The following is a 25369-nucleotide window of genomic DNA, read 5'->3' as shown; positions in this document are numbered from 1 at the left end:
TTGAGAGTGGGGTGTTGAAGTCTCCCTCTATTAATGTGTGGGAATCTATGTGTGGTTTAAGTCTTATCAATGTTTCCTTTACAATTTTGGGTGCTCTTGTATTTGGGGCATAGATAATCAGGATTGTGATGTCTTCCTGGTGAAATTTTCCCTTGATGAGTATGAAGTGTCCTTCCCCATCTCTTTTGATTAATTTTGGTTGAAAGCCTATTTTATCAGATATTAGAATGGCTACTCCTGCTTACTTCTTGGGTCCATTTGCTTGGAAAGCCGTCTTCCAACCCTTTATCCTCAGGTAATGTCTATCTTTGTGACTTAGGTGTGTTTCTTGTATGCAACAGATTGCTGGGTCTTGTTTACACATCCATTCTGTTAGTCTGTGTCTTTTTATTAGAGAATTGAGTCCTTTGATATTGAAAGAGATTAATGACCAGTGGCTGTTAGATCTTTTGATTTTGATGTTGGCTGTGGTCATAAGTTTGTGTGCTTGGTTGCTTTTTGTTTTACTGTAGTGAGGTTAATTATTTCCTGTGTTTCCTTGAAAGTAGCTAGTTTTCTTGGGTTGTATTTTCCCTTCTAGTGTCTTCTGTAACGCTGGATTTGTGTGTAGGTATTGTTGAAATTTGTTTTTGTCATTGAATATCTTGTTTTCTCCGTCTATGAGGACTGAGAGTTTTGCTGGGTATAGTAGCCTGGGCTGACATCTGTGTTCTCTTAGGGTTTGCATGATATCCGTCCAGGCCCTTCTGGCTTTCATAGTCTCTGTAGAAAAGTCAGGTGTGATTCTAATGGGTTTGCCATTAAATGTTACTTGACCTTTTTCCCTTGCAGCTTTTAGTATTTTTTTCTTTGTTCTGTATACTTACTCTTTTGATTATTATGTGGTGGGACGATTTTCTTTTCTGGTCTAATTTATTGGGTGTTCTGTAGGCCTCTTGTATTCTTATTGGCCTCTTGTAGGCCTCTCCTTTAAGTTGGGGAAATTTTCTTCAATGATTTTGTTGAAAATATTTTCTGGGCCTTGGAGGAGGGAATCTTCTTTTTTCTCTATTCCTATTATTCTTAGTTTTTTTGTCTTTTTATGTTGTCTTGAATTTCTTGGACAATCTGTGTCAGGAATTTTTTAGATTTAACATTTTCTTTGACAGATACATCTATTTCTTCCATTGTATCTTCCACACTTGAGATTCTTTCTTCCATCTCTTGTAGTCTATTGGTTATGCTTACCTCTGTAGTTTCTGTTTTCTTCCCTAAGTTCTTTCTCTCCACAATTTCCTCCATTTGTGTTTTCTTTAATTTTTCCAATTCTATCTTTGGGTCTTGAGCCATTTTGTTGATTTCCTTCACCTGTCTGACTGTATTTTCCTCTTTTTCCTTCAATTCCTTCAGCTGTTTGTTTAAACAGTCCTTTGTTTCTTTTATTTCTTTCAGTGATTTAAGTATTTCCTCTCTAAAGGCCACAAACTGTTTGGCTGCAACTTCCTGTATTTCTTCACGGATGGCCATAATCTGTTTTTCTTTATCTTCTTCTATTTCTTTACGGATGGCCATAATCTGTTTGTTTTTATCTTCCTCTATTTCTTTACAGATGGCCATAATCTGTTTGAGTTTATCTTCCTCTAGGTCTTTACACATTTTATTTGTTTCATTATCCTCTTCATGAACATAGATGTTAGGTCATCTTCTTGAATTTCAATTATGCTGGGGTGTCCAGGGCTAAATTGCCCCTGGATAACTGGGATCTGGAGATGCCATATTGCTCTGTCTTTTGTTGGTTGAGCTTTTACATTGGCCTCTACCCATTGGGCTAACTTAGGTGTTTGGAGTTAGTTTCTGGTGGTTCCTGGGATCCTGTGATGAAGAGAATCCCCTTGGCAGGAAGATGATTTTTCCTGAAGGAAGCCTCCTCAACTTTTTGGGTTTAGTCACTGTATGGCCGGTGTTTTTCAGGAGTTGCCACAGCTCACCTCAGGCATAGAGACCTGAGTGGTAACTGTGATCCTTGTTAGTCGAGAGGGCTCTCCTCTCACCCAGAGAAGTCCAGGAGACAGCTGCCCTGCTTCTGGGTTTCTTGCTATAAATTTAGTGAGCTGCTGCTGTAACCTGTGTGTCCCTTGGTTTTGTCAGTTTTGTTAGGGATAACTGGTTGCCCCTTGGAGCAGTTTCTGGGGGTTGATCTCAGGGATCCCGGGCTTTTTTAGGTCTGAGGTTGGGGCTCTATGCCCCAGTACCCAAGTGGTAATCTGTGGCGGGTGAGTACCACTCTCCTGGTAACAGCAGGCTATCTGGTGCACAGCAGGTCCCTGGGTTGGGCCAGTCTGCGGGACCTTTCCTGGGGATATACTGGATGGCCTAAGTCCATCTTCTTAGCTTCGTTTCCTGTGAGAATTTCTCCCGACAGTGACTCCAAGTCTCTGGTGTCCTGGGGCGCACAGATCTGTCTGTGAGAAATAGTTGGTACAGCACAGGTCTCTGGGCTGGCAGCACGCCCACCTGCTAGTCTGCGGGACATTTTCCAGGGGTATACTGGATGATCTAATTTGGGTCCCCGTTTCCTTCCTTCCCTGTGGGGTTTACTCCTGACAGGGACTCCCAGTCTCTGTTGCCCTGGGGCGCACAACTCTGTCTGTGCCAGAGAGCTGGGCATGCAACAACTCTCTGCAATTGTGGCTTGAGCCCAGTTCAGTGATGGCAGCTCGTACCAGCTGGTCTGCAAGACCTTTTCCAGGTAAAGACTGGGTGGCCCATGGCCAGTCCTGCTGCCTTCCATAAACAATGACACAGGGCTAGTGGTATTAATATTTCCCAGAATCAGTGGCTAGGTGAAGGTTGATATGCTGAGTTACAAAGACAGCTTGAATTTGACAGTCACATCTTGGTATGATGAACTTTAGCAGCGTTAAATGCTTGGTACAAGGTTGTAGAATCAGTAAAGAGGTCTGTGTCATGTACTAAAATTACACAAGGCTCAAAGGAAGCATTTACTGTATTGTTTGCAAAGACTGAATTCAACTCTAAAGAGAATAGTATCAAATTCAGAAGTCAGGCAAATGCTAATGGAATCTTTGGCTTTTGAAAATGCTATTTCAGAATGCAAAAGGGTGATTAGGCCTTTAAAGGCAATATCAGCACAAATAGATAAATGGATTAAAACTGTGACTGATATTAGATCTCACATTTATGAGGCTACTCTGATAGAAGAAGTAATTTCTAAACGTTTTAAGAAAAATAAAAATGTCAGATGTTTTAATGGTGGCAAGCAAGGTCATTTGAATAGAGATTGTAGGCAAGGCGTTCCTATAAACAATGTTTGGTTTTTTTTTTTTTTTTTTTTTAAGAGAAAATTCAAAACTAAGGCTGGAGCCTTGTGGATACGCAGAAGGTGTGGCAAAGCTTGGCATTGAACAAATGAATGCAGATCAACAAAGAATAGGCAAGGTAGCCCTTTGCAATCACCCAAAGGAGTCTTCTGCAGGCACCAATGTCAAATTTGATTCAATCATTCCTGTCAGCATTTGGGAAACTCATTCACAGAACAACTAAAAGATGTAATGCTTGTTGTTAAAAATCTACACTGCTCTAGATGTAAGCAAGTCCAGATCAGCTTCAGCAGATAAAACAAACAAACAAAAAAATGAGACAGAGGAGAACGTAAGCATTTTGGGAAACTGCTATAAATGGTCAGAGACAAAAAGTTAAAAATACAAATAAATGGCATTGAAATTGAAGATTTAGTAGACACAGGAGCAGATGTAACAATAATTTCATCAAAATCTTGTCATCCAGATTGGCCTCTTCAGGAGGCAAATATTCAGCTTCTAGGGATTGGAATTTTATCTCAGGCAAAACAAAGTACAAGATGGATCAAACATTTAGGGTCAGAAGGGCAAATACGAATATTAAAGCCATATGTGGCTAATATGGCCATGAATTCGTGAGGATATGATTTGTTGCATCTGTGTGTGTGTGTTTGTATCTTACTGGCTGATTCAGATGCAGATACCTTATAAAAAATGTTTGATGAAATAAAGAGAATTTTGTCTAGATGGGGATTACAAAAAGTACCCACAGAAAGAAAATTGGCAAATGAGTGTCTTTTATTTTGTGGAGTTTGGAAAACTAGAGTATGTACTTTAATATCATAGATACAGATGAAGGATTTCAATGGGCAACTGTATTAAGTTCTGAAAAGGCAGATTCTATAATTACACATTCATTAGCAGGTATGGCTATTATGTTCATTTCTGTACATGTTAAGACTGGACATGCTCCAGAATATGTCTCTAGTAAAATGTAGTAGTTTTTGCATATTATAACATGAAGTATATTACAGGTATACCATGAAATCCCTCCATCTCTTCCACTCTTATTACCTCCCTCCCTCTCTTCCTTCTTTTCCTTTCTTCCTTCTTTCCTCCCAGCCCTCATGTTCCCTTGCAATCTTATGAGTTCATGATTACAATAGCCGTGCTATGTCCAGAAAACAGCATCCTACCCATCTTTCATCTCCTACAGCCAGACCCTCTACCCCTATTCCACACTATTCTCTGGGTCTTGGAGGAGATGGCATAGATGTCTGGTTTGAGGTTGAGCCCTCAGCAGTTATTTATTCTCAGAATTTGGAGCATCTTTCACCTCTTTGCCCAACACCCTTTCCCTAAACAGACTTTTCTGACCAAGACGGAGAAGTGACTCTTCTATGGAGATATAAAGAATTAGAAAGCAGTTTATCTACATGACCATTTGGCAAGATATCTGTAGTAGATTCCTTCATTGAGTCCACATCACCTCTAATTACTACTCAATGGGATCCAGTTTCAAGATTAGTTTTGGTTGGGAGATAAGAGAGACCCTGCTTTCAGTGCTTATGGTTATATGTCCAGAAATAGGGTTGTAGATACCATGTTCAACTACTTTTTTCTTTCCTTTAATTTTTTTTTCTTTTGAACCAGACATGGTAGCATACACCTGTTATCCCAGCACTCAGGGAGGCAGAGACAGGTGGGACTCTGTGAGTTTGAGGCCAGCCTGGTCTACAAAGTGAGTCCAGGACAGCCAAGGCTACATAGAGAAACCCCATCTCAAAACATCAAAAAAAGTTGTTTGTTTGTTTGTTTGTTTGTTTGTTTCTTTCTTTCTTTCTTTCTTTCTTTCTTTCTTTCTTTCTTTCTTTCTTTCTTTCCTTTTTGAGTACTCACCACAGTTTTCCACAGTGGTGACACCATTTTACCTTTGCCCAGAGCAATAAATAATGATTTTATTTTCCCCACATTCTCATCCACACTTAACATTTCCTCATTTTTTTTTTATTGGGGAAGCTGCTTTGTTACTTAAGTCTTCAAATGTGTAGGAGATGATGTCTCATTGACCCTGGCATGACTGGTTCTGAATATTGCTCCTGATCTTCCAGTCATGTGCTTTGCATTGTGCAGTACCTCCTGATTTATCCAGACAACCAGACACAAAGCTCCATGTGTGGTAAGTGCAGCATGAAGCCTTTAGTGTTCTGGTGAGCTGCAGGGACAGGGTAGGGTGGTAAGTTCTCAGGGTATTTCTTACCTTGTGCCCTGACCATTGATTCCCCAGTGTTTCTTCAGTTTTATTTCTGCTATGTCCAACTAGAGCAACTGAGGTCGGGCATTTCCCTTCAACACAGAAGGCTAGAATGAAGTAAAGTTGAGTTTTCCCCAGAAAAAGTGAGCTGACTAGAATGTGTTGCTCCTGTTGCCTGGTCAGTTGTGCTGTAATAAGTCTCTCTTAGATTCTGGATTACAAGGGTTTTCTTGTAGTTGTTGTTATTTTTTTGTTTAGTTTAGAGAAGAGCAGACTTTTTTTTTCTTTTTTTTTAATAGCAGAGTGGTCTGCCCTATATTTTAAAATTGTTTTTCTTCTCCTCTCCTATGATCTTAAGGGACTTGTTTTGTGATATTTCCTGTGAGAACATGGTCAAGCTCCTGGAGGCCAGTCTCACAGACTGTGTATGCCTTCAGACTGGCTCTTGCTCGTGTTTGTAACTATCAAACTGACCACACTGGGTCCACAGCACTTTGTTAATTACAGATAACATTTTCTGGTTCTGTCTTGGCTTTTATGATGAGACAGCAGTGCTGGATTGGACTCCCTGAGCCATAGCTTCTTGCCCTCCCTCGTTGGTTGTTGGTGCCCCATCTCTGTCTTGTGTCCTCACCTCTCTTGGAAGAGCTAAAAGAGCTGTTTGATTTCTGAGTCACCTTGGCTTTCAGATGGAGAGCGGCGGGGGTTCCATTTCTCTCAGGATTGGCTAGAGCACTTTAAGTAGATGCTTATGCACTAGGCCAGGGTGTGGAAAAAGTTTTCCATGGAGTGCTGCAATTTAGCTCTTTAAGAATGAGATCGTGGGTGGCAATGGAAATTTGGGCATTCCAAAACTTATGGCGATACCAAAGTGCCACAACTCTTGTTAAGCCGCTGTGCTAAGCACAGCAGGTACGCAAGCAAAAGTCCACCTTTGGTGGGCTTGCAGCAGAGACACAGGCCTGGAGAGGCCCAGGCCCAGCAAGCCTGAGGGCAGGTTCAGTGAGACTAGGTCTGTTGGGGGAAGCATCCCTGGCAGTCCAGAAGCCCCAGGTTGTCTGCAAAAAATCTCCAGGGGGGAGGTGTGAATCCCATTCCCCCCAAGGGAAATGAGGAATCTCGTGCACAAGATGGAAGGCTGATGGTATCACGCAGCATGCAAACAGTATGTTTATATGAAATCAGAGACTTATGAGCCTCTGGCAGTGGGAGGGATTTCGAGGGTGATTGTGTTTGATTTGCTGGGGTCAAGGGGTTGGGATACTTGATTTGCACGTAGTGGTACAGGGCTTCATTTTCTATGTAGTAGCATGGTCCTATCACAAGAAGAAGAGCACAGTACTTAGTTATCCTATGGATAGGGGAAAATCTTCAGGTAAAGTAAAAGGGCCTTGGAAAGTCAAGACACCACAAGGGCATCTTGTTAGCCCTCATTGTGATTGTTATCCTACACACCACCCACTTGGATGGAAGCCCGAAGGACAAAAGTAGAAGAGTAAAGCCAGCAGAGCCAGTGAAGAGAAAACACTGACCTAGTGGTGAATTGAAACAACCTGGAGCCACTCTGGAGGCAGCACAAATCGTGGGAAATGCACAGCACAATGATTAGGTCTCTCAGGAAACAAACGAAACCAGGAGGAGAAGCATGGGCTGTGACCTGTTTTGTGGCCAAATGATAACAAGTTTGCTTTGAGAGTAGGTTGGATGAAATGTACAGAGCTTATTCACTCATTAATTCAGAAATAACCACCTACTATGTGTCAGTGTTTCTCTAGATAAAGATCCAGCTGTAAACACATCCTTTCCTCATAGGGTTTTTAGGATTGGGTAAGTCTGCAATGCTTAAACATCTGTACCAGAGACTGTGTGGTGTTGAATGCCAGCAAGAAAAACATTTACATGGAAATTAAGATTTTTAAATTTTTTTATTAATTATACTTTATTTACTTTGTATCCCCCCTGTAGTTCCCTCCCTCCTCCCCTCCCAACCCCTCCCTTCCTTCTCCTTCTTCACGCATGCCCCTCCCCAAGTACACTGATAGAGGAGGTCTTTCTCTCCTTCCTTCTGATCCTAGTCTGTTAGGTCTCATCAGGAGTAGCTGCATTGTCTTCTGCTGTGGCCTGGTAAGGCTGTTCCCTGCTCAGGGGGAGGTGATCAAAGAGCAGGCCAATCAGTTCATATCAGAGACAGTCCCTGTTCCCATTACTGTGGAACCCACTAGAGAGACTGAACTGTCATAGGCTACATCTATGCAGGGGTTCTGGGTTATCTCCATGCATGCTACTTGGTTGGAGTATCAGTCTCAGGGAAGACCCATGTGCCCAGATTTTTTGGATCTGTTGCTCTCCTTGTGGAGCTCCAGTCCCCTCCGGGTCTTACTAACTCCCACTTCTTTCATAAGATTCCCTGCAATTTCCTCAAAGGTTGGACATAAGTCTCAGCATCTGCTTTGAGAGTCTGCAGGGCAGAGCCTTTCAGAGGCCCTCTGTGTCAGGCTCCTAACTTGTTCCCTGTTTCTTCCTTCTTTTGATGTCCATCCTCTTTGCCTTTCTGGATGGGGATTGAGCATTTTCACCAGAGTTCTCCCTCTTGATTAGTTTCTTCAGGTGTACAGATTTTAGTAGGTTTATCCTATATTATATGTACTAAAGATGTTAAAAAGCAACAAACCAAGTAATCCAATTAAAAAATGGGAAACAGAACTAAGCAGAGAACTCTCTGTAGAGGAATATCGAAGGGCAGAGAAACACTTACAGAAATGTTCAATGTCGTTAGTCATCAGGGAATTGCAAATCAAAATGACCCTGAGATTTCACCTTACACCCATCAGAATGGCTGAGATAAAAAATTCAAGTGACAGCACATGCTGGAGAGGTTGTAGAGAAAGGGGAACCCTCCTCCACTGCTGGTGGGAATGTAAACTTGTACAACCACTTTGGAAGTCAATCTGGTGTTTTCTCAGACATTTAGGAATAGCTCTTCCTCAAGATCCAGCCATACCACTTCTAGGCATATATCCAAAAGAAGCTCAAGTACACAATAAGGATATTTGCTCAGACATGTTTGTAGCAGCTTTATTTGTAATAGCCAGAAGCTGGAAACAGCCCAGATGCCCCTCAACTGAGGAATGGATACAGAAAGTATGGTACATCTACACAATGGAATACTACTCAGCAATAAAAAAAACTAAGAAATCATGAAATTTGCAGGTAAATGGTGGGTACTGGAAAAGATCATCCTGAGTGAGCTATCCCAGAAGCAGAAAGACATACACGGTATATACTCACTCATATAGACATATAATATAGGAAATTAAGATTTTTGCCATTATAGACAGCATCATGTCAAGGAGAGAAATCAAGGCAGGTCTTCCTGAGAGATGATGCTGGAGCCCAGCCCTGAAAGATGCTGGGGACCAAGGCTAAGAATCTGAGAGATGAGTAGAGAGCTGGACCTACCAATGTAAAAAGAGAACATGGCTGTGATGTTGTAGGGGAATGGGCATGCCTAGCGTGCTGTGGAGGTCAAGGCAGGAAGAATGGGGACAGGTGGAAAGGAATTTGGGAGACATTCGATAGGCTCAGATTAACTTGAGGACAAAGCCATTGTAATGTCTGGACAGTGGGCATAACTTAGAACTCTGCGGATACCAAAACATGCCTGAAGCAGATACTTCCACAGAAATATATTTCACATGGCCTCTTCAGTGATCAGTGGCTGGTCCATCAGTCTGGTCTCCTAGGGAACAGCTTGAGCAGGGCAGGATGTCAGTGCAGTTCCTTACATCTTGGTGTGAAAAAGTAGTGATTTCTAAAATCACCCAAATAGTCTTTGATTTTCAGTTAAAAAAAAAAAAAAGAAACTTGGAGAGGGAGGAGGGAGGAATTACTTCACACATTTGAATAGTGTGTTGTAGCAAACGCTCTGCTTTGAATTTATGAGAACTATTTTATAAATTCTACAAGTTTATGAAGTCGACATTGTCCAGTCATTTTACAGATGAGCTAATTTCTGGTTTATGGAGGTTAAACATATTGCCCCCAGTATTGTATAATACTGCATTATATTATTTTATCGTTTGATAAATTTGAAATATGATTGTTCTGATTACTAGACAAGTAAAAAAGCATCAAGATAATGACTGTATAAAGATAATATAGTTTACAAAAAAAAACACTTAGAATTTGAAGGGTGTAAAGAGTGAGAAAAGACAGAAATGCAAAATAATGCACTTCTTAAAATAAGAAACATGACTCATTAGGCATATTTTCCGGGCTTATTCATTCTGTGTCACACTAGTGTTCGCTGATACAATTACGTTGTTCTTCTCATATTCAGAATGCCTTTGTGGCCTTGAAATTTTCCATGGTGTTTGCTTCCGCCTTCTTGTCCAGCAACACAGCATGTCCTGCACAGCAGGAATGATAATTCATGGTCCTAATTCTCAAGTCCAATGCACTGTCTGTTTCCTTCCATGATGGTCTTGATTCACTTCTGACCACACAGCATTGCTCACTGTCCACAGAGGATTGCTTACAGAACTGCTGCACATGAGCTCAAGTCTCTTCTACAAAATATGGTACTCACACTGAACCTATGTGCTTATCCCTGTGTGCTTTAGAGAATCTCCGGATTTCCTACAGCTTCTAGGATGATCTCAGTGCCATGCATATTGCTGTTATAAACATTTGTCTAGAGAATATGACGGGGAAAGTCTGTATGTGTTTAATAGATTTTTACATGTGAAAAGTTTTAGTCAGCAGGGAACTGGGTCTGCAGATATGGATGGTTCTTAAGGCTACGGAGAGCTGTCTTCTATCTCCTGGGAAAATGTCTACTTTTCTGCTTCAGGCTCCTCCCGTTCATCACTCTTTCCTCATTATTATTCTCACATTATGTTTTTATCCTGTCTTTTAAACATTTTAATGAAGTTCTTTCTGGATTAAATTGCTGCCACCACCCGGTCCATGTTAGGACAATGGCTACCCTGGCCATGTCCCCCAATGGGTCCTCTAATCTTTAGTTTTTATCTCACTAACTATAGCCCTCTGTCTGATTAACTGTTTTCAAAGATTTCTCCAGAAGTATATGATAGCAGTCACGGGATACACACAGCTACTCAAGTTAAAACTCTATTCCTGCTTATGAAGTCAACCTGACCTATGGACCCTGGGACAGTCAGCCTGCCCCTCTCCCTTAACCCTCTCTCACAAAAAAAAAAAAAAAAAAAAAAAAAAAAAGCCAATGAGAAAATGAATTGCCCCTTTCATTTATCTCTCCTCGGATCTGGATTGAAGGATGATGACCTAAAACAAGAAATCTCAGATGAGCTATGAAACTCCGGACTCAGCACAACCATAAGAAAACCTGCCTGACAACAAAGCGTAGTAACAGAAACAGCTGCCCTACAAAGCCTCGAGTCCCCTGTGCCTGGGCACATGGTCTCCACTTCTGCAGAAAACTGGTGTCCTTCATTGTTCTGATTAAAGGACAGCCTGCTTCGACCCTGATCTAACACATATGCCACCATGCCTGTTTTTAAATATATAATATAATATTATTGTATTATATAAAATATTATAAGTATACATTATACATATAAAAGCTTTCATGCCACAGAGGTGTGCAGACTTACATATTAACTTATTGATTCATTCAGTTGTTCATTTGGTATGAACACCATGCCTTTCAAAGCATGGAGCAGCAAGCATGGGTGCTGAGAACTGAACCCTGGTCCTTTTGGTTGTGAGACTTCTCCTTAACAGCTGGGCCATCTCCCCAGCCCCCACTTTGTTTCAGTGATTTTCGTGATAGTATCTGGTCTCACTGACATAAACTCTAGAGAACGAACGAAGCCATTGTGGGATATTCTCAGCAGGGTTATGTGCTTATTTCTAAATGTTATTAAAGTAGTACAGAAGGTGACATGTTAAATTGTATGTTTAAAAAAAACTCATCAATATCCATTTGGATTGGACATTGGAGGTTATGTTGTAATTTTATGAGGTTAATTTTCACCATATTAGCAAAATGATGTACATGGATTTCAGCTGTTTACATGTGACTGACACTGAGAAAATATATTTTGTGTGTGTGTGCATTTGGTGTGTCCTATGGCTAATCTGTTGGCTTACTGGCCTGTTTTCTGTTTGGTGATGTGGATTCTGGTAAATATTTACTTTCAGTGTTTTGTCACCTTTCTGTACTCTGGCTCCGTTGTTTGATGAGTATGCCTCAGGTAATATTATTTTAAGGAAAACTAGTCATGAATACACTGTAACTGCTATGACCATGATTATTAGAGAAATCAAGCATGGGTTCTCTGTGACCCCCATGAGCAGGGGAAAAGCCATCCACGGGAGATAAGAAGGTCTAGTTCAGCATGGCTCAGTAGGTGGTGTTCGCTCAGGCTTCTAGGGTCTGACACCAGGACGATTATTTTAGGCATATTTAAACACAGCACAATTTTAGACAAAAGTTTCCTGGTGGCAATTAACTCAATCCTATATGCAGAGTAAAGCTTAAGGCATGACTACATCGGAACTCTTTGTAAAGTACGTGGACTTCGTTCATAAGGATGGGTTCTATACATTAACTACATGTGACATCCTCAGGGTCTGGCGGAGGAGGATCTGATGTGGTCATGGTCATACAGATAGCACAGGCGTCACCTAGGCTATTAACCACCACTGCTCCCATTTCTAAAGTACATGTGACATCTCCCATAGGAGAAACAGTGCTCAAGATAATGGTCCTGGACAGCACAGGGATCACCAGGTTATTAACCATATCCATTTCCAGATTTCTGGGTAGAAAATAGAAGATATAGATATATATATATATCTATATCTTCCTTTGAAGAGACAAGGCTGCATGTTTAACAATCCTGGTTCTACTAGTGCTTATCTGTGAACATAAGAACCTCAATGCTCCCAACAACTGGGTGTGTTACCATAGGCAGATCAAGAAAACCCAATGAGATTCTTTTTTAAAAAACATTTTTTCTTTATTATTATTATTTATTACAATTCATTCACTTTGTATCCCAGCTGTAGCCCCCTCTCTCATCTCCTCCCACTTCTACCCTCCCTCCTTTCCCCTCTATGTCCCTCCCCTAGTTCTCCTCCCCTACTATCTGACCCTAGCCTATCCAGTCTCATCAGGACTGTCTGGATTTTCTTTCTCTGTGGCCTAGTTTGGTGACCTTGTCGGGGGGGGGGGTGATCAAAGAGCTGGCCCACTGAGTCCATGTCAGAGACAGCCCCTGCTCCTCTTACTAGGAAACCCACATGGAGACTGAACTGCCAGGGGCTACATCTGAATAGGGTGTCTAGGTCCTCTCCGTGCATGGCCCTTGGTTGATTCATCAGTCTCTGCAGGACCCCTGAGCCCAGATTTATTTTGGCTCTGTTGGTCTCCTTGTGGAGCTCCTGTCCCTTCCAGCTCTTTATCTCCCCCTTCCTTCTTCCATAAGGTTCCCTGCACTCTGCCCAAAGTTTGGCTATGAGTCTCAGTATCTGCTTTGATTCCCTGCTGGGTAGTTTTTCAGAGCCCGCCTGTGAAAGGTTCCTGTCCTGTTCCCTGTCTTTTCCTACAGGATGTCTATCCTGTTTGCCCTTCTGAATGAGGATTAAGCCTTCCCTAGGATCCTCCTTCTTGTTTAGCTTCTTTTACTATAGATTTCAGTATGTTTATCCTATATTATATGGCTACTATCCACTTCTATGTGGATATATACCATATGTGTCTTTCTGCTTCTGGGTTACCTCACTCAGGATGATCTTCTCTAGTTCCTTCCAATTTGCCTGAAAACTTCATGAGATTCTACTTTATACCCATCAGAATGGCTCAGATCAAAAACTCAAGGGACAACTCATGCTGGAAAGGTTGTGGAGAAAGGGGAACCTTCCTCCATTGCTGATGGGAATGTCAAATTGTACAACCACTTTGGAAATCAATCTGGCCCTTTCTCAGAAAATTAGGAATAGTGCTACCCCAAAATCCGCTAAACCACTCCTGGGCATAAATTTGAAAGATGTTCAACCGTACAATAAGGACATTTGCTCAACTATGTTCATAGTAGCTTTATTCATAATAGCCAGAATCTGGAAACAACCTAGATATCCCTCAACTGAATAATGGATATAGAAATTGTGGTACATTTACACAATGGGATACTACTCATCAATTAAAAACAAGGAAATTGTTATTATTTTGTTTTCTTGGGTTTTTGATACAGTGTGTTACATAGCCTCAGTTTTCCTTGATCCTCTGCCCTCTACCCCTTCAGTGCTGGGATTGCAGATGTCAGACTTCCAGGTCCGGCTAGCTTTTTATTCCTAACAATACTTACTATCACAACCCTTTTATCACCCAGCACTTCACATAAGAGTTACCCTTCATACAAATTTTACCATCTGTTCAAGTTGGCAATCAGGAATGGAGAATGGGGCCAGTTCTTGAAACAGCTCCTAACAACTTTTGCACACAACGATTTCATTCAAAAGGCAAAGAACATATTCTGTATGTTTTTCCTAAACAGCATCTTCAGGGCCTGGGGGGATGGCTCAGTCAGAAGTACTTGCCATCTAAGTGTGAGGATGTGAATTCTGCCCTTCAGAGCCTACATAGGAAAGCTGAGCCTGGTAACATGAGTTCCAGGGAGTAGTGCCTCCTGGATCCTTCAGACTCGCTGGTGAGTTAGCTTAGTTTGACCTGTGAGTTCCAGGCTCAGTGAGAGAACCTGTCTTAAAAACAAGATAGTAATTGAGGAAGCTACATGTCTTGTTGGAGGTTGCTCTAAAGCTAATTAGTGGCACTCAAGATCTGGTTATTGACCATCAGATCCACCCATCCTTGTTTGTGTAAACCTGCCTAAGACATTATGCCTGATTGGTTCAATAAATGGCCTGTACCTGGTCAGGACAGAATGAGATAGGCGTGGCTAAGGTTCCGGTGCTTTGGAAGACCAGAGAAGTGAGTAGACTCCACAGGAGACAGTAGGAAATAGAGGAAGAAGGGGACGCCGAGGAGGGTTAGTGTGGAGAAAAAAGCCACGTGGCCTGAGAGAAAGGACTCCGATAATGGAGTGGAAGGGTCCAGATGAAAAATAAAAGCAAGTACTGAAAGAATCAGACTAGCCTGATAACTTGTATTTTTGAATTCTCTCAGTACTCTTCCAGATAACAGGAGAATGTAATAGCCCCTCCTGACCCTAGCCATCTGCATGGATGGAGATAAGGAGAAGACCTCCACCTGGTTGCAGAAGGAAATAGCAATGGATCCAGATGATCCTAATTCCCCTCCCAAATAGCTCCTTACCTTTTGACTAAAGGCATGCAGCCCCGTTTCTCAAAGACCACAGGATGAGCAGATTGCTTTTCCCACCTTTAACAATGGCCTAGTCTGACCACAGAATGTACGGATCCTTTTCCCACCTTTAACAATAGCTGAATCTGCACATATCAGAAACCCGAGATGTCTAGCTGACCGGACCTGGTGCCCACAATAGACCCTATGTCCGCTCCCATGATGTCAAACCTGTAACCCCTTCGTCTACCCCTTTAAAAACTAGAGGCTACTGAGAGTCGGGGCTGACTCCAGCCTAAATGTAGAGTTAGCCCCAGCGTGCTGGTGTAAGTAAGAACCTCTTGCTAATTGCATCAATTGCGGCCTCCTCTGAGTTTCCTTCACAGCAAGCCTCTTTGGTAGTTAGGCTCCCTGCTGAACCTAACAGTACCATGGGATTATGTATGGAAGGTACACCAGATGAGTAGCATTAAGGCCGATGACACTGGATGAGGGTTGGGAGATGGATAATAAGGGTATTAAGACAGTGTAAGATAAATATCTGTCCGGCCCATGATAAATGAGACAATTATAAAATCTAACAGGTGTCTGTGTCTTATCATTTGTGATAGCAGGTTATGGCTGTGATAATTTAAGGCTAACCATAAACATTATATAGATCAACAGCTTTTAAAAAAATTATTACAATGTCCTTATCCTTACCTACAGAGCATAATAATGTCTTTCCTATGAGGACAAGATTTTGAACATGGTTCCAGAATTGATCAATTGTGCTAGGTACTTTATTATTTCTCTCTCTCTCTCTCCTCTCTCCCTCTCTCCTCTCTCACTTTCTCTTCTCTCTGTCTTTCTCTTTCTTCTTGACTACAGAAAATAGGCAGGACCTGGCACGACCTTCCTAAAGAACCATTTGAAGGAAGGTCAGCATGATGGTCATTCAATCCAACAGCTGATCCTTGTCCTTTGGAATTTCCAAAGGAAAAAAAAATAGAAAAAAAATCCTTTAATGTTGCACCCAGACTCAATAATTCCCTGCCCCCTTCTCTCTGTCTCTCTCTTTCCCCCTCCCTTTTTTGAGTTTTCAAGACAGGGTTTCTCTGTGTAGCCCTGGAATTCCTTGAACTCGCTCTGTAGACCAGGCCAGCCTCGAACTTGAACTCACTGAGATCTACCTGCCTCTGCCTCCCAAGTGCTGGGATTAAAGGAATGCACCACAAACCCCTGTCTTCCACCCCCACGCCTTTTTAAAGTGAATTTAGAGTTGGTTAGATATCCAGATTTCTTACTTTTGAAGAGAAATACATTGCATATACTTGCATTTCTCATTTGGCAAAGCTCTGCAGAGAAAAGAAATACAAAGGACCCCAAAAGTCCTTGGGTGGATGAAGCAACTGGCCTGTTGCAAATACTGGGGCTGCCTCAAAATAAAATAAAACCAAACAATAAAATCCCAATCCTTCAGAACTCCAGGACTCTGGCTTAATGGGGTGTTTGGGGACACTTAGCAGTAACTGGAGTAAGGTTGGATTGGGATAACCTAGAATATTTAAGGAGCTCTTATATCTCTCTCTCCCTTCCTCCCTCCCCCTTCTTCCCTCTCTGTTTCTTTCTTAAAGATTTATGTGTATGTATGTATGTATGTATGTATGTATGTATGTATGTATGGGTGCTCACAAAGACACGGAACAGATCCTCTGGAGCTGGAATTAAAGGCAGTTCTGAGCCACGCAGTTTGGATCCCAGGAACAGAACTCAAGGAAATTTGCCTAACTGCTCATCCAGGAAGTCCTGGTTCTGAAAAAGTAATTTGTCCTCAGAAATTGAGAAATTAATAATAAATCACAAAGAAACACTCACTTCTTTATTTGCACTCATTAAATAAAGAGCAGGCAGCTTTCTTCCAAAACTGTAACCAAGACAGAAAATAGTAAGTAAGTTATGGTTTTATTTTTTAAAAAGGAGATGGGCCTGGGAGATGGTTCAGGGCTTAAAGGCTCTTGTTACATAAGCCTGCCCACCTGACCTGGATCCCAGGAATCCAAGGAAGCAGTAGAGGACTGACTCCTGACCACAGGTTCCCTAACATATGCTGTAGTAGTAAGGGAAGTAGTCAGTGAAATAATTTTTAAGGGGCCGATGGGTAAACTCTCCAATGTTTCAAGTAGGTGAATATAACTATTGGATATAATTATTCATTGTACAATAAAAATGTTTTTCAGGGAATAAAGTCGCACTGTTTTCCTAATGCTCCTGAGAGTCAAGGACAAACTGCAGCAAAACTGCAGCACTGTGTTATTTCTAATACTGTCACAGTGGTAGAAAAGAGGCTTTAAGGGAAAGCTTGTGCTTGAGAATGGACTCTCTTACCTGCCTGGAGACCTAAGGTTCCAACAATTTTACAACATCACACAAAGCTCTGTGTCTTCCTGCTTTTGGAGTTGACTTGAAGAACAGTTCCTGCCTCACAGGAGTACTGAGCATAAGGCACTGAGACTCTGCATTTGCTGTCCTTCCACTGAGCCATCTCCCTCTGGTCAACATGCTCCAGTGGGAAGCACACGCCCAGTGTAGAAATAAACGTTGTCTCTGCTACGAAGCAGAGCCAGTCTTGCTCTTGGCAGTGTGCCTTCCGTGGGTCTGCGCATATGGACAGGTACTTGCGTCCACCCTTACTGTGTCTCACAGAGTAGCTCACTGTCTAAATGTCTCTGTGCTTCTGGCGATGTATCTCCTAAGTCCAGGCCAGGAATTTGACTTTGCCTATGCCACTCCAGGGCTTTCTGTTTCCCAGAACTGCTGCAAACCTTTGATAAGAAAGGACCAAAGGTCCTTGTCACTGTGCCAAGGCTCCAGTCTGAAGTAGATCAGTTACTTATTTCTGGCTCAGGGCTTGGGAGTTAGAGGAAGAGGCCTCCAGCTAGGGCCTCCTTGCGGTCAGTGAGTTTTGCTTGTGTTCAGTTTCATTTCTAAGTCAGAGAGCTCAGAAAGAGAAACTTAAAGTTAAACCAGGAAACAGGAAAGTTTCCAGATGGCGCCAGCATGGCGCCTGGCCCTATTCCAGCAGGATTTTATAATGGCTCATAGTATATAGCTACTAGCGATCTGGAGTTTGGAAGGGAGAGGGAAGTTGGGTGCAAGAGGCTGGAGGAGGAAGGAGAAGGGAGAGAGGGAGGGAGAAAAAGAATGGGAGGAGAGAGAGAAGAGAGGCAAAAAGCTGGGAGAAGGATCAGGCCTTGAAGTTGTCAGGTGGGCTTGTCAAGGCTCGGGTTTTCTACTGGCCAGATGAAAAGCCTTCCAGACCTTTGTTTACGCTTCCAGGCTCTTGTCTCAGGTCAAGAAGAAGCTGCCATCATGGAAGCTGGCCACCTTATTACTTAGCTGAGGCTCCTCTTCCTAGCTGTCTGCCTGCTAGAAATATGTCTAACTTCTACTCGCTCCGTATCACCCCTGAAGTTTGGGTAGAGGGCTGGAGAGATAGCTCCGTGGTTGAGAGTTCTGGTGGCTCTTGCAGGTGGTAGACCAGGGTTCTGTGCCATGCACCACTCACGTGTTAGCTCACAACTGCCAGTAACTCCAGTTAGGGGAAATCCAACACTGTCTTCTGGTCTCCTCAGGCACCAGGCATGGATGTGGTGCACACACACCGTATTCAGATAATACACCCATATGTACAAAATAAGACTAAAGAAATCTCAATCCATTTTTAAAATGTTATGTGTTATATTTTTAAAATTACTTTTAAGCCGTAGAGCAGGTGTTTAGTGGTTGAGTAAGGGTTTTCCTCACTCTAAATTTTTTAAATATTTTATTTAAAAATTTTATGTACATAAAAGTTCTGCCTACATATATGTCTATGTTCCACAGAAGTGCAGCAGAGGCCAGAAGAGGTGTCTGATCCTCTGGAGCTGAAATTGTTTTATGAGTGTGAGCAGTCACGCCCCTATGCCCATAGGTCACACCCATGGCATCATGGTCCTCTGCAAGACCAACAAGTGCTCTTAAGCAATGAGCCTCTGCTCCAGTACTGCTTGTGCTCACAGTGCAAACGTGATACCACTACTCTGCCGCTGGACTTTGCTGTATCACCTGAGGAAGGTGCCAGTGGGCATGATCTTTCTGTCCCCACACCACTGACAAAAACATTTCCGTATGTGATCATGTTGTATGAGACAGCCTGAGCCACGGTCCTGAGTCACTTATAATTGGCTCCAGAATTAACAGTCTCTTCTTCCCTGACAGGTAAGAACTAAGTTTAGCATTGACTATGGACACTGAGGGCCTCCGGCTCTCTCAATCCTGACTCTGTCTCCTAGAGATTCTTCCCCTTAGCACACAGAACCCCCTGACCTCACCCTGGGTGCCCTTTCTTCAACAATGCCCTCAAACTCAGAGCTGCAGCGACCCACCCAGATGGTCACTGTCTGGTGTGTGATATTCAGGGCAGGAAAGGGTTGGTAATTATATTTCCTTACGTTTTTGTCTTTTCTTCCCAAGTTGATTCCTGTGGGACAATAAAGCTGGTCTCCCTTATTCCACCCTCCAGTTAAAGCTCTTTGTCTACGGCACTTAGCAGTTTCATTATTTCACTGTAGTTCACTTAATTCCATGTGACAGTTTCTCTCCTATCTTGTGACTGTGTTTCATAAATTCATGAGATTAGAAAAGGCAAAGCAATTTTGCCAGTTAAGCAGGCTGCTCGCATACTGCTTACTCCCATCCAACAAAGCAGGCTTTTATCATACTAGGACCTCCCACACAGCACACAAATAGGCAACCAATTTCCTCCCCAAGTTTCAGTCTTCCCGTAGCTGAAGCTCAGCTTCTCAGCTCTGAAATGGGAACCCCAGACACATCTGTGGGCATGCTCACTGCCACAGACTGCCTGCAGGAGGGACAGATGGGTATGTATAGAATTTGAGCAAACTACAAGAGCAGAGAGGTGCTTCAGCGGGGAAAGGACAGCAGAGGAGCTGAATCTCATGCCAGTGAGCCTGTCACAGTGGATCTCTGAGGAAAGGAGAGGCTGCAGATAGGATTAGCTATGAGGTTGTTACAGTAGTTATACTACTGGAGATATAATACTTGAATAGTTCCTTAGCAAGAGAAAAGAACAGTGACTTACCTTACAAGAGCCAGAGCCACAGACACAGCTTTTGTTTTGTTTTCCTTTTTGTTTTTGCACTTGGCTTGCTCGTCCACTCTTTTCTCAGGGATCTGGTAAATTACACTCTGGTAGATTATGTCAGGTTGCTGTAGGACAGGCTTGCTCTCTATGTCCCATTATGAGTGAAGGAAATTCAAGCAACAGCTTTGCATTGTGCTCAGTGACAGAAGTTGCCTGGGAAGCTGGGGCTTGTGCTTTGGAGATCTGCTTTAATTAAAAAAGAACTGTAAGGGGGTGGCATAGGGTGGGGGCTGAACCCACCCAGGACCAAATCCTTTGCATTTTGAGCTCACAGTAAAAAATAGAAAAAGGATATAATGAGGTTCTCTACTTTAATCTTCAGAAAGGAAAGAAAATTGTGTTTCTTTTGTTTTGTAAATGTCTGTGCTTCATTATATTTCATCCTTTTATCTTCTTTTTTTCCTCTTCCCTGTTCCTTCACCTTATATTTTTTTCATTTAAGGAGAGAATATTGGATTTTGAGAAAACAAAACCGATATTTACCAAAATACTAAATTCATGGCAAATGTTAATGCTCATAACTTAAACCAAGAATTCTCCTAACTGAAATTACTATTGTTGTTATTATTATTAATGCCGATGATGATGATGATGATGATGATGGATCGATAATTGACTGACTGATTGTTTGACAAAGTCTCATACCTTCTCCCAAGCTGGCCTGGAGCTCCTACTCCCTCTGCCTCAGCAGGGTTGACTTTTGAAATCCAAATGCTTACCCAACGAGAACATTTTCTGCTGTGAATGGGGAGCTCATGTCTAAAGTGCACCTCTTGTGTAACTGGAGGGTTTTTGTTTTTGGGCAACTTTACTCTTTTGAAACTGCAACTGGTTTTGGCACTGAAGTTATTATTATTTTTTTTTATTTTAAATAAAGCTAAAATCTAGGCCAACAATGTTTCCTTTCCTTGTTTTTTTTTTTTTAAGAGATCATTTTCAACATTGCTTTCTAATAAAGACATGAAAGTTTTGCTCAAACTGTGTTATAAGAGGCATTTGAATTGAGAAGGAGATACGTGTATACAGCATGAGAAACATGGATGACAAAATTACCATTTGTGTATCAAAATGAAAAAGACAGTATCAGAAATTTTACATGTGTAAAAACAGAGGATTATCGGTAAATCTTACTCGTAATACCGTATAAGAAATGTGTGGTGTGGAATCCTGTGTGAACCTGGGGCATTTGATGCTTGAAGTCTTCCAGAAGACATATCAGGTAATGTTCTTTAGCTCAGTCCTAAACCCTCTAGTATAGTTGCTTATTCTTTCTTTCTTTTTTTAATTGACATTTTACACTTACACACACCTTTCTTGTTTCATTATGGAGAATGCATTAGAACCCCTCAGCTATTCTCAGGAACACTATACTTTACTGTGAACTCCCTCCTACTGTGCCTTTGACACCAGAGCTGTCACCTCTTTATGGTAAATATTGCCTGCTTCCTCTCTACTCTCCCAAACAGCTGGTAAGATATATTTATACCTGCCAGCACTTAGCTCTTTGACAGTACAGAATTAACAATTGAAAACACAAAGACTGAGAGACCAAAGAAATAAAAATTAGTTTTTTGGGTATTGGTTTAAGGTTTAAAGCGCAAGCCTGAATGAAGGCCAGCCAGATGGAGACATGTCCAGCCACCTGAATGGTAGAATGGCATTTACCACATTCTTTTCCTGCCCACTAGAAATACAGTTGCTTGGAAACTGGTCCAGATGGCCGGGCCAGAACCGTTTATGGACTTGGCGCCTAAAGTAAACCAATCATTTCAAAGGTCTATTTCCCTTACCCAATCATGTAACGCCAAGACATGTAACTCCCTGCCTGCAGTTTTTCCCTTTAAAAACCCTGTTCCCATAGACTGCCCCACCACTCTTGCCCTGTCTATACTGCTTCCACAGGAAGTTTTGTGACCCAGGCTTGAGCTTGTATCTAATATACCCTCATGTGTTTTGCAGCAGAGTCGATTCCTTGTGGTCTTTGGGGGTCTCATGAACTGGACATGAAAAGACTTGGTCCTTGGTTGTAGTATCAGTCTCTGCAGGCCTCTCTGGGCCCAAGTATTTTGGCTCTGTTGTTCTCCTTGTGGAGTTCCTGTCCCCTCCAGGTGCTTCCATCTCCCTCTTCTTCCATAAGGATTCTTATGCTCTGCCCAAAGTTTGGTCATGAGTCTCAGTATTTCCTTCCATACCCTGGCGGGTAGAGTCTTTCAAAGGCCCTCTTTGGAAGGCTCCTGTCCCGTTCCCTGTCCTCTCCTACTTCTGATGTCTATCCTGTTTGCCCCTCTGAATGAGGATTAAGCATCCTCCCTAGGGTCCTCCTTGTTGTTTAGCTTCTTTAGGGCTATAGACTTTAGTATGTTTATTCTATATTATATTATATTATATTATATTATATTATATTATATTATATTATATTATATTATATTATATTATATTATATTATATTATATTATATTATATTATATTATACTGAGGGCCATGCATGGGGAGGACCTAGACCTCAATTTCAAAGGAAGCCCTTTGCCTGCTCATTTTCCAAGTAGGTTTACCCCTGGTAAGGGGTACAGGGGCTGTCTATGACATGAACTCAGTGGCTGGCTGGCTGATCACCTCCTCCTGGGGTAGGGGGAGGTGCAGTCTGGAGGAGGAAGATGCAACCAGCCTTGATAAGCCCTAATAAGCTTGCTTCAGATAGAAGGCAAGGAGGTCCACTCTTATCTGGGGACTAGGGAAAAGGCATAGGGGGAGAAAAAGGGTGGGGGACTGGAAGGAGCCAAGGGAAGGGGCTGCAGAGGGGATAAAAAGTGAATGCATTGTAATAAATATATATATAAATATGTATAAATAAATATATATGTATAAATAAATATAAATATATATATATTTATATAATTAAAGTTAAAAAAAGAGAGAAAATACAGAGACATGCCAGGTGTGATGACAGAGTCTTTAATCCCAGCACTTAGGAGGCAGAGGTAAGCAGATGTTTGTGAGTTCAAAGACAGCCTGGTCCAGGAAGTGAGTTTCAGGACAGCCAAGGTCTTATATAAAGAAGCCCTGTCTTAGAAAACAAAACAAGAAAATAGAGAAACACTTTGATGCAATGTGAAGAAAGATCACCTCAACAAACAATGAAAAAAAATAAATGTTGAGAATTTTATATGTAGCCAAAATACAAAGGGCATTATATGATGCTTAAAATCCTCTAATCTTGAGCATTGTCCACTTTTTAGTTTAAGCACAGGCTCCTTTTGTCGTGGAGATGTGGAAAAGTGAGTAAATACAGTGGTTAAAGTCAGTGGGAGCTTTTTCAAGAGTAGAGTTTAGATTCAGTTTTGTTTAAGTTCAGTTCATTTTGTGTACGTTTTTATGAGTTTTGAAAACATATAATAATTATTGCTCTATCACAATGAAATACAGTCCTATAACTCCACCTAAATTTTTCTCAGGGCCTTTGCAGACTTTTCCCAGACACTCCCTTCCTCTCTTCCCAAAGAATAGTCACCCTTGGCCTGACATTTGCCTTTTCAGAAGCTGTTCACATGGATTCCTGCAGTCTGATAGTCACCCACAGGCTTCAGTTGTGTGTCAAATACAAACGATTGCCCTTTGATTGAAAGAGACCACGTTCTAAGCATCATTGGTCTAAGAACGGTTGTGGATTCAGAAACACAAAAGCAGCTCAAAATACCTCATCTGCTTTTAATCTGCAGAAGTTTAAAAAAAGAAGCTAATGGAAAACATGTGGATTAAATTAGCTGAAGCAAAAACAAGTTGGTGACAGTTAGAGCTATCAAAAACACACATGCAAACACACACTCACACAAAAAAGTAAACCTACAACTGTTTGATCAGCCTTGTAGGATAAGCAGCAGGACAGCTGGTTTTATGGTTCCTGACTCTAGAGCTTGCTGTGGACACAGAGCCAGAGATGAACAAGGGCAAGCATATGGTCCACTTTGTCTTTTTAATGCCCTTGCTCCGGTGCTCAAGAATATTGTTGACATCCTCAGTGTTGGAGGATATTTGGCCTATGGCAAAATGTGAATTAAAAAAAACATTTTTAGTTTTTTATAAGAATCTCTAAAGTTGCTGTCAATGCTCATGTGAGGCAAACACAGGTTTTCATTTCTCTTGTGAGAATATGAAGGTAGCAGGGCCAGGGCAAACAGTGAGTATATTTTCATTTTAACAAACTCATGATGTGTTTTCAACTGTCTTTTCCCAAACCTGGTAATAATGAACATATTCAATGCATGATCTTTGATAACCAGTGTATATTTAAGTATTTGACCCATTCTTATTCTTTTTTTCTTTTTTTAATCATTGAGTTCTCAGAACTCTCAAGATGTTTTATACATAACCTCTTTTTGATCTATGTCTTGCAGATATTATTTTTTAAATCCTCTTTGCAGAACTCAGGAAGGAGATTTTTTTAATTAGTCCAAAGTCTAAATGTTTCATTTTTTTTTTCTAAAGTGGATAAGAATTTTGGTATTATACTTCAGACATTTTTAGTCAAGACAAGTTCACAGAGATTTTTTTTTTTCTCTTTTCCTCAGATAGTTTTATAGTCCCATGGTTCATGTTTGGGTTACCTCTTACAGAGGTAGGAGATGTGAGCTTTTAGCATATGAATACAGAGACTGTCTCAGCATTCTGTGTTGCAAAGACAGGTGGAAGGTGCAGGCAGGAAGAAGCAAGAGTGGGCCAGCATGCCCTGTGCACAGGGGGCCAGGTCATCCTTCTGGGAAGATGATAAGTCAGGCCCAAATGTTCGACTTGTTTCTCAAGTTTTATTATTTTTGTCTTTCATTTTATTATTATTATCTTGGTTGTTATTATTATGGTTGTTATCATTATTAATATTAACTTTAATATTTTGGCTTATGTGTCAGCACTTTTGCTAAAACCAAACTTATGTCTTTGATTCTGTCACTCTGATTTGGTGGTGTTGTTTCTGCAAATTTGGCCTTTTTTTTTTTTTTTTTCTAAATTGTTCTGCTGTTTTTTGGCCTTTTCATGCAACTTGAAAATTACCTTGGCTGTAGAGATGGCACGTGGTTAAAAGCATTGTCTGCTCTTGCTCAGGACCTAGGCTCAGTTCCTAGTACTCTCATGGCCCCTCACAACTGTCAGTAACTCCAGTTCCAGGGTATTCAAGGCCCTCTTCTGCTGTCCTCAGGCATCAGGCATATACACAGTATCTCATATATCACCCATTAGGTATGTCAGTGTGTTCTATTACATGTATGTTGTTATTTAATTAATTATCTTTAGGACCAATTTTTATGTAGTCCAGATTGACTTCAAACTTT

The 25369-nt window shown here is 41.5% G+C and overlaps 1 protein-coding gene across 1 annotated transcript in view; it reads left to right on the top strand.

Moving 5' to 3' along the window:
* Nucleotides 1-19593: 19593 nt before the first annotated feature.
* Nucleotides 19594-25369, top strand: part of LOC129679707 (C-type lectin domain family 2 member D11-like) — a 10207-nt gene continuing 4431 nt past the window's right edge. The window contains exon 1 of the mRNA XM_055611083.1: nucleotides 19594-19764. Within this exon, the coding sequence (XP_055467058.1) occupies nucleotides 19698-19764 (67 nt within the window). The 5' untranslated portion in view covers nucleotides 19594-19697. The remainder of the gene's footprint in view (nucleotides 19765-25369) is intronic.

This window comes from Psammomys obesus, unplaced genomic scaffold, assembly GCF_907164565.1.
Source record: "Psammomys obesus unplaced genomic scaffold, mPsaObe1.curated_primary_1811, whole genome shotgun sequence".
NCBI classification, from domain to species: domain Eukaryota; kingdom Metazoa; phylum Chordata; class Mammalia; order Rodentia; family Muridae; genus Psammomys; species Psammomys obesus.
Note: the sequence above shows the minus strand (reverse complement) of the source record. Positions and strands in the feature narration are given on the sequence as shown.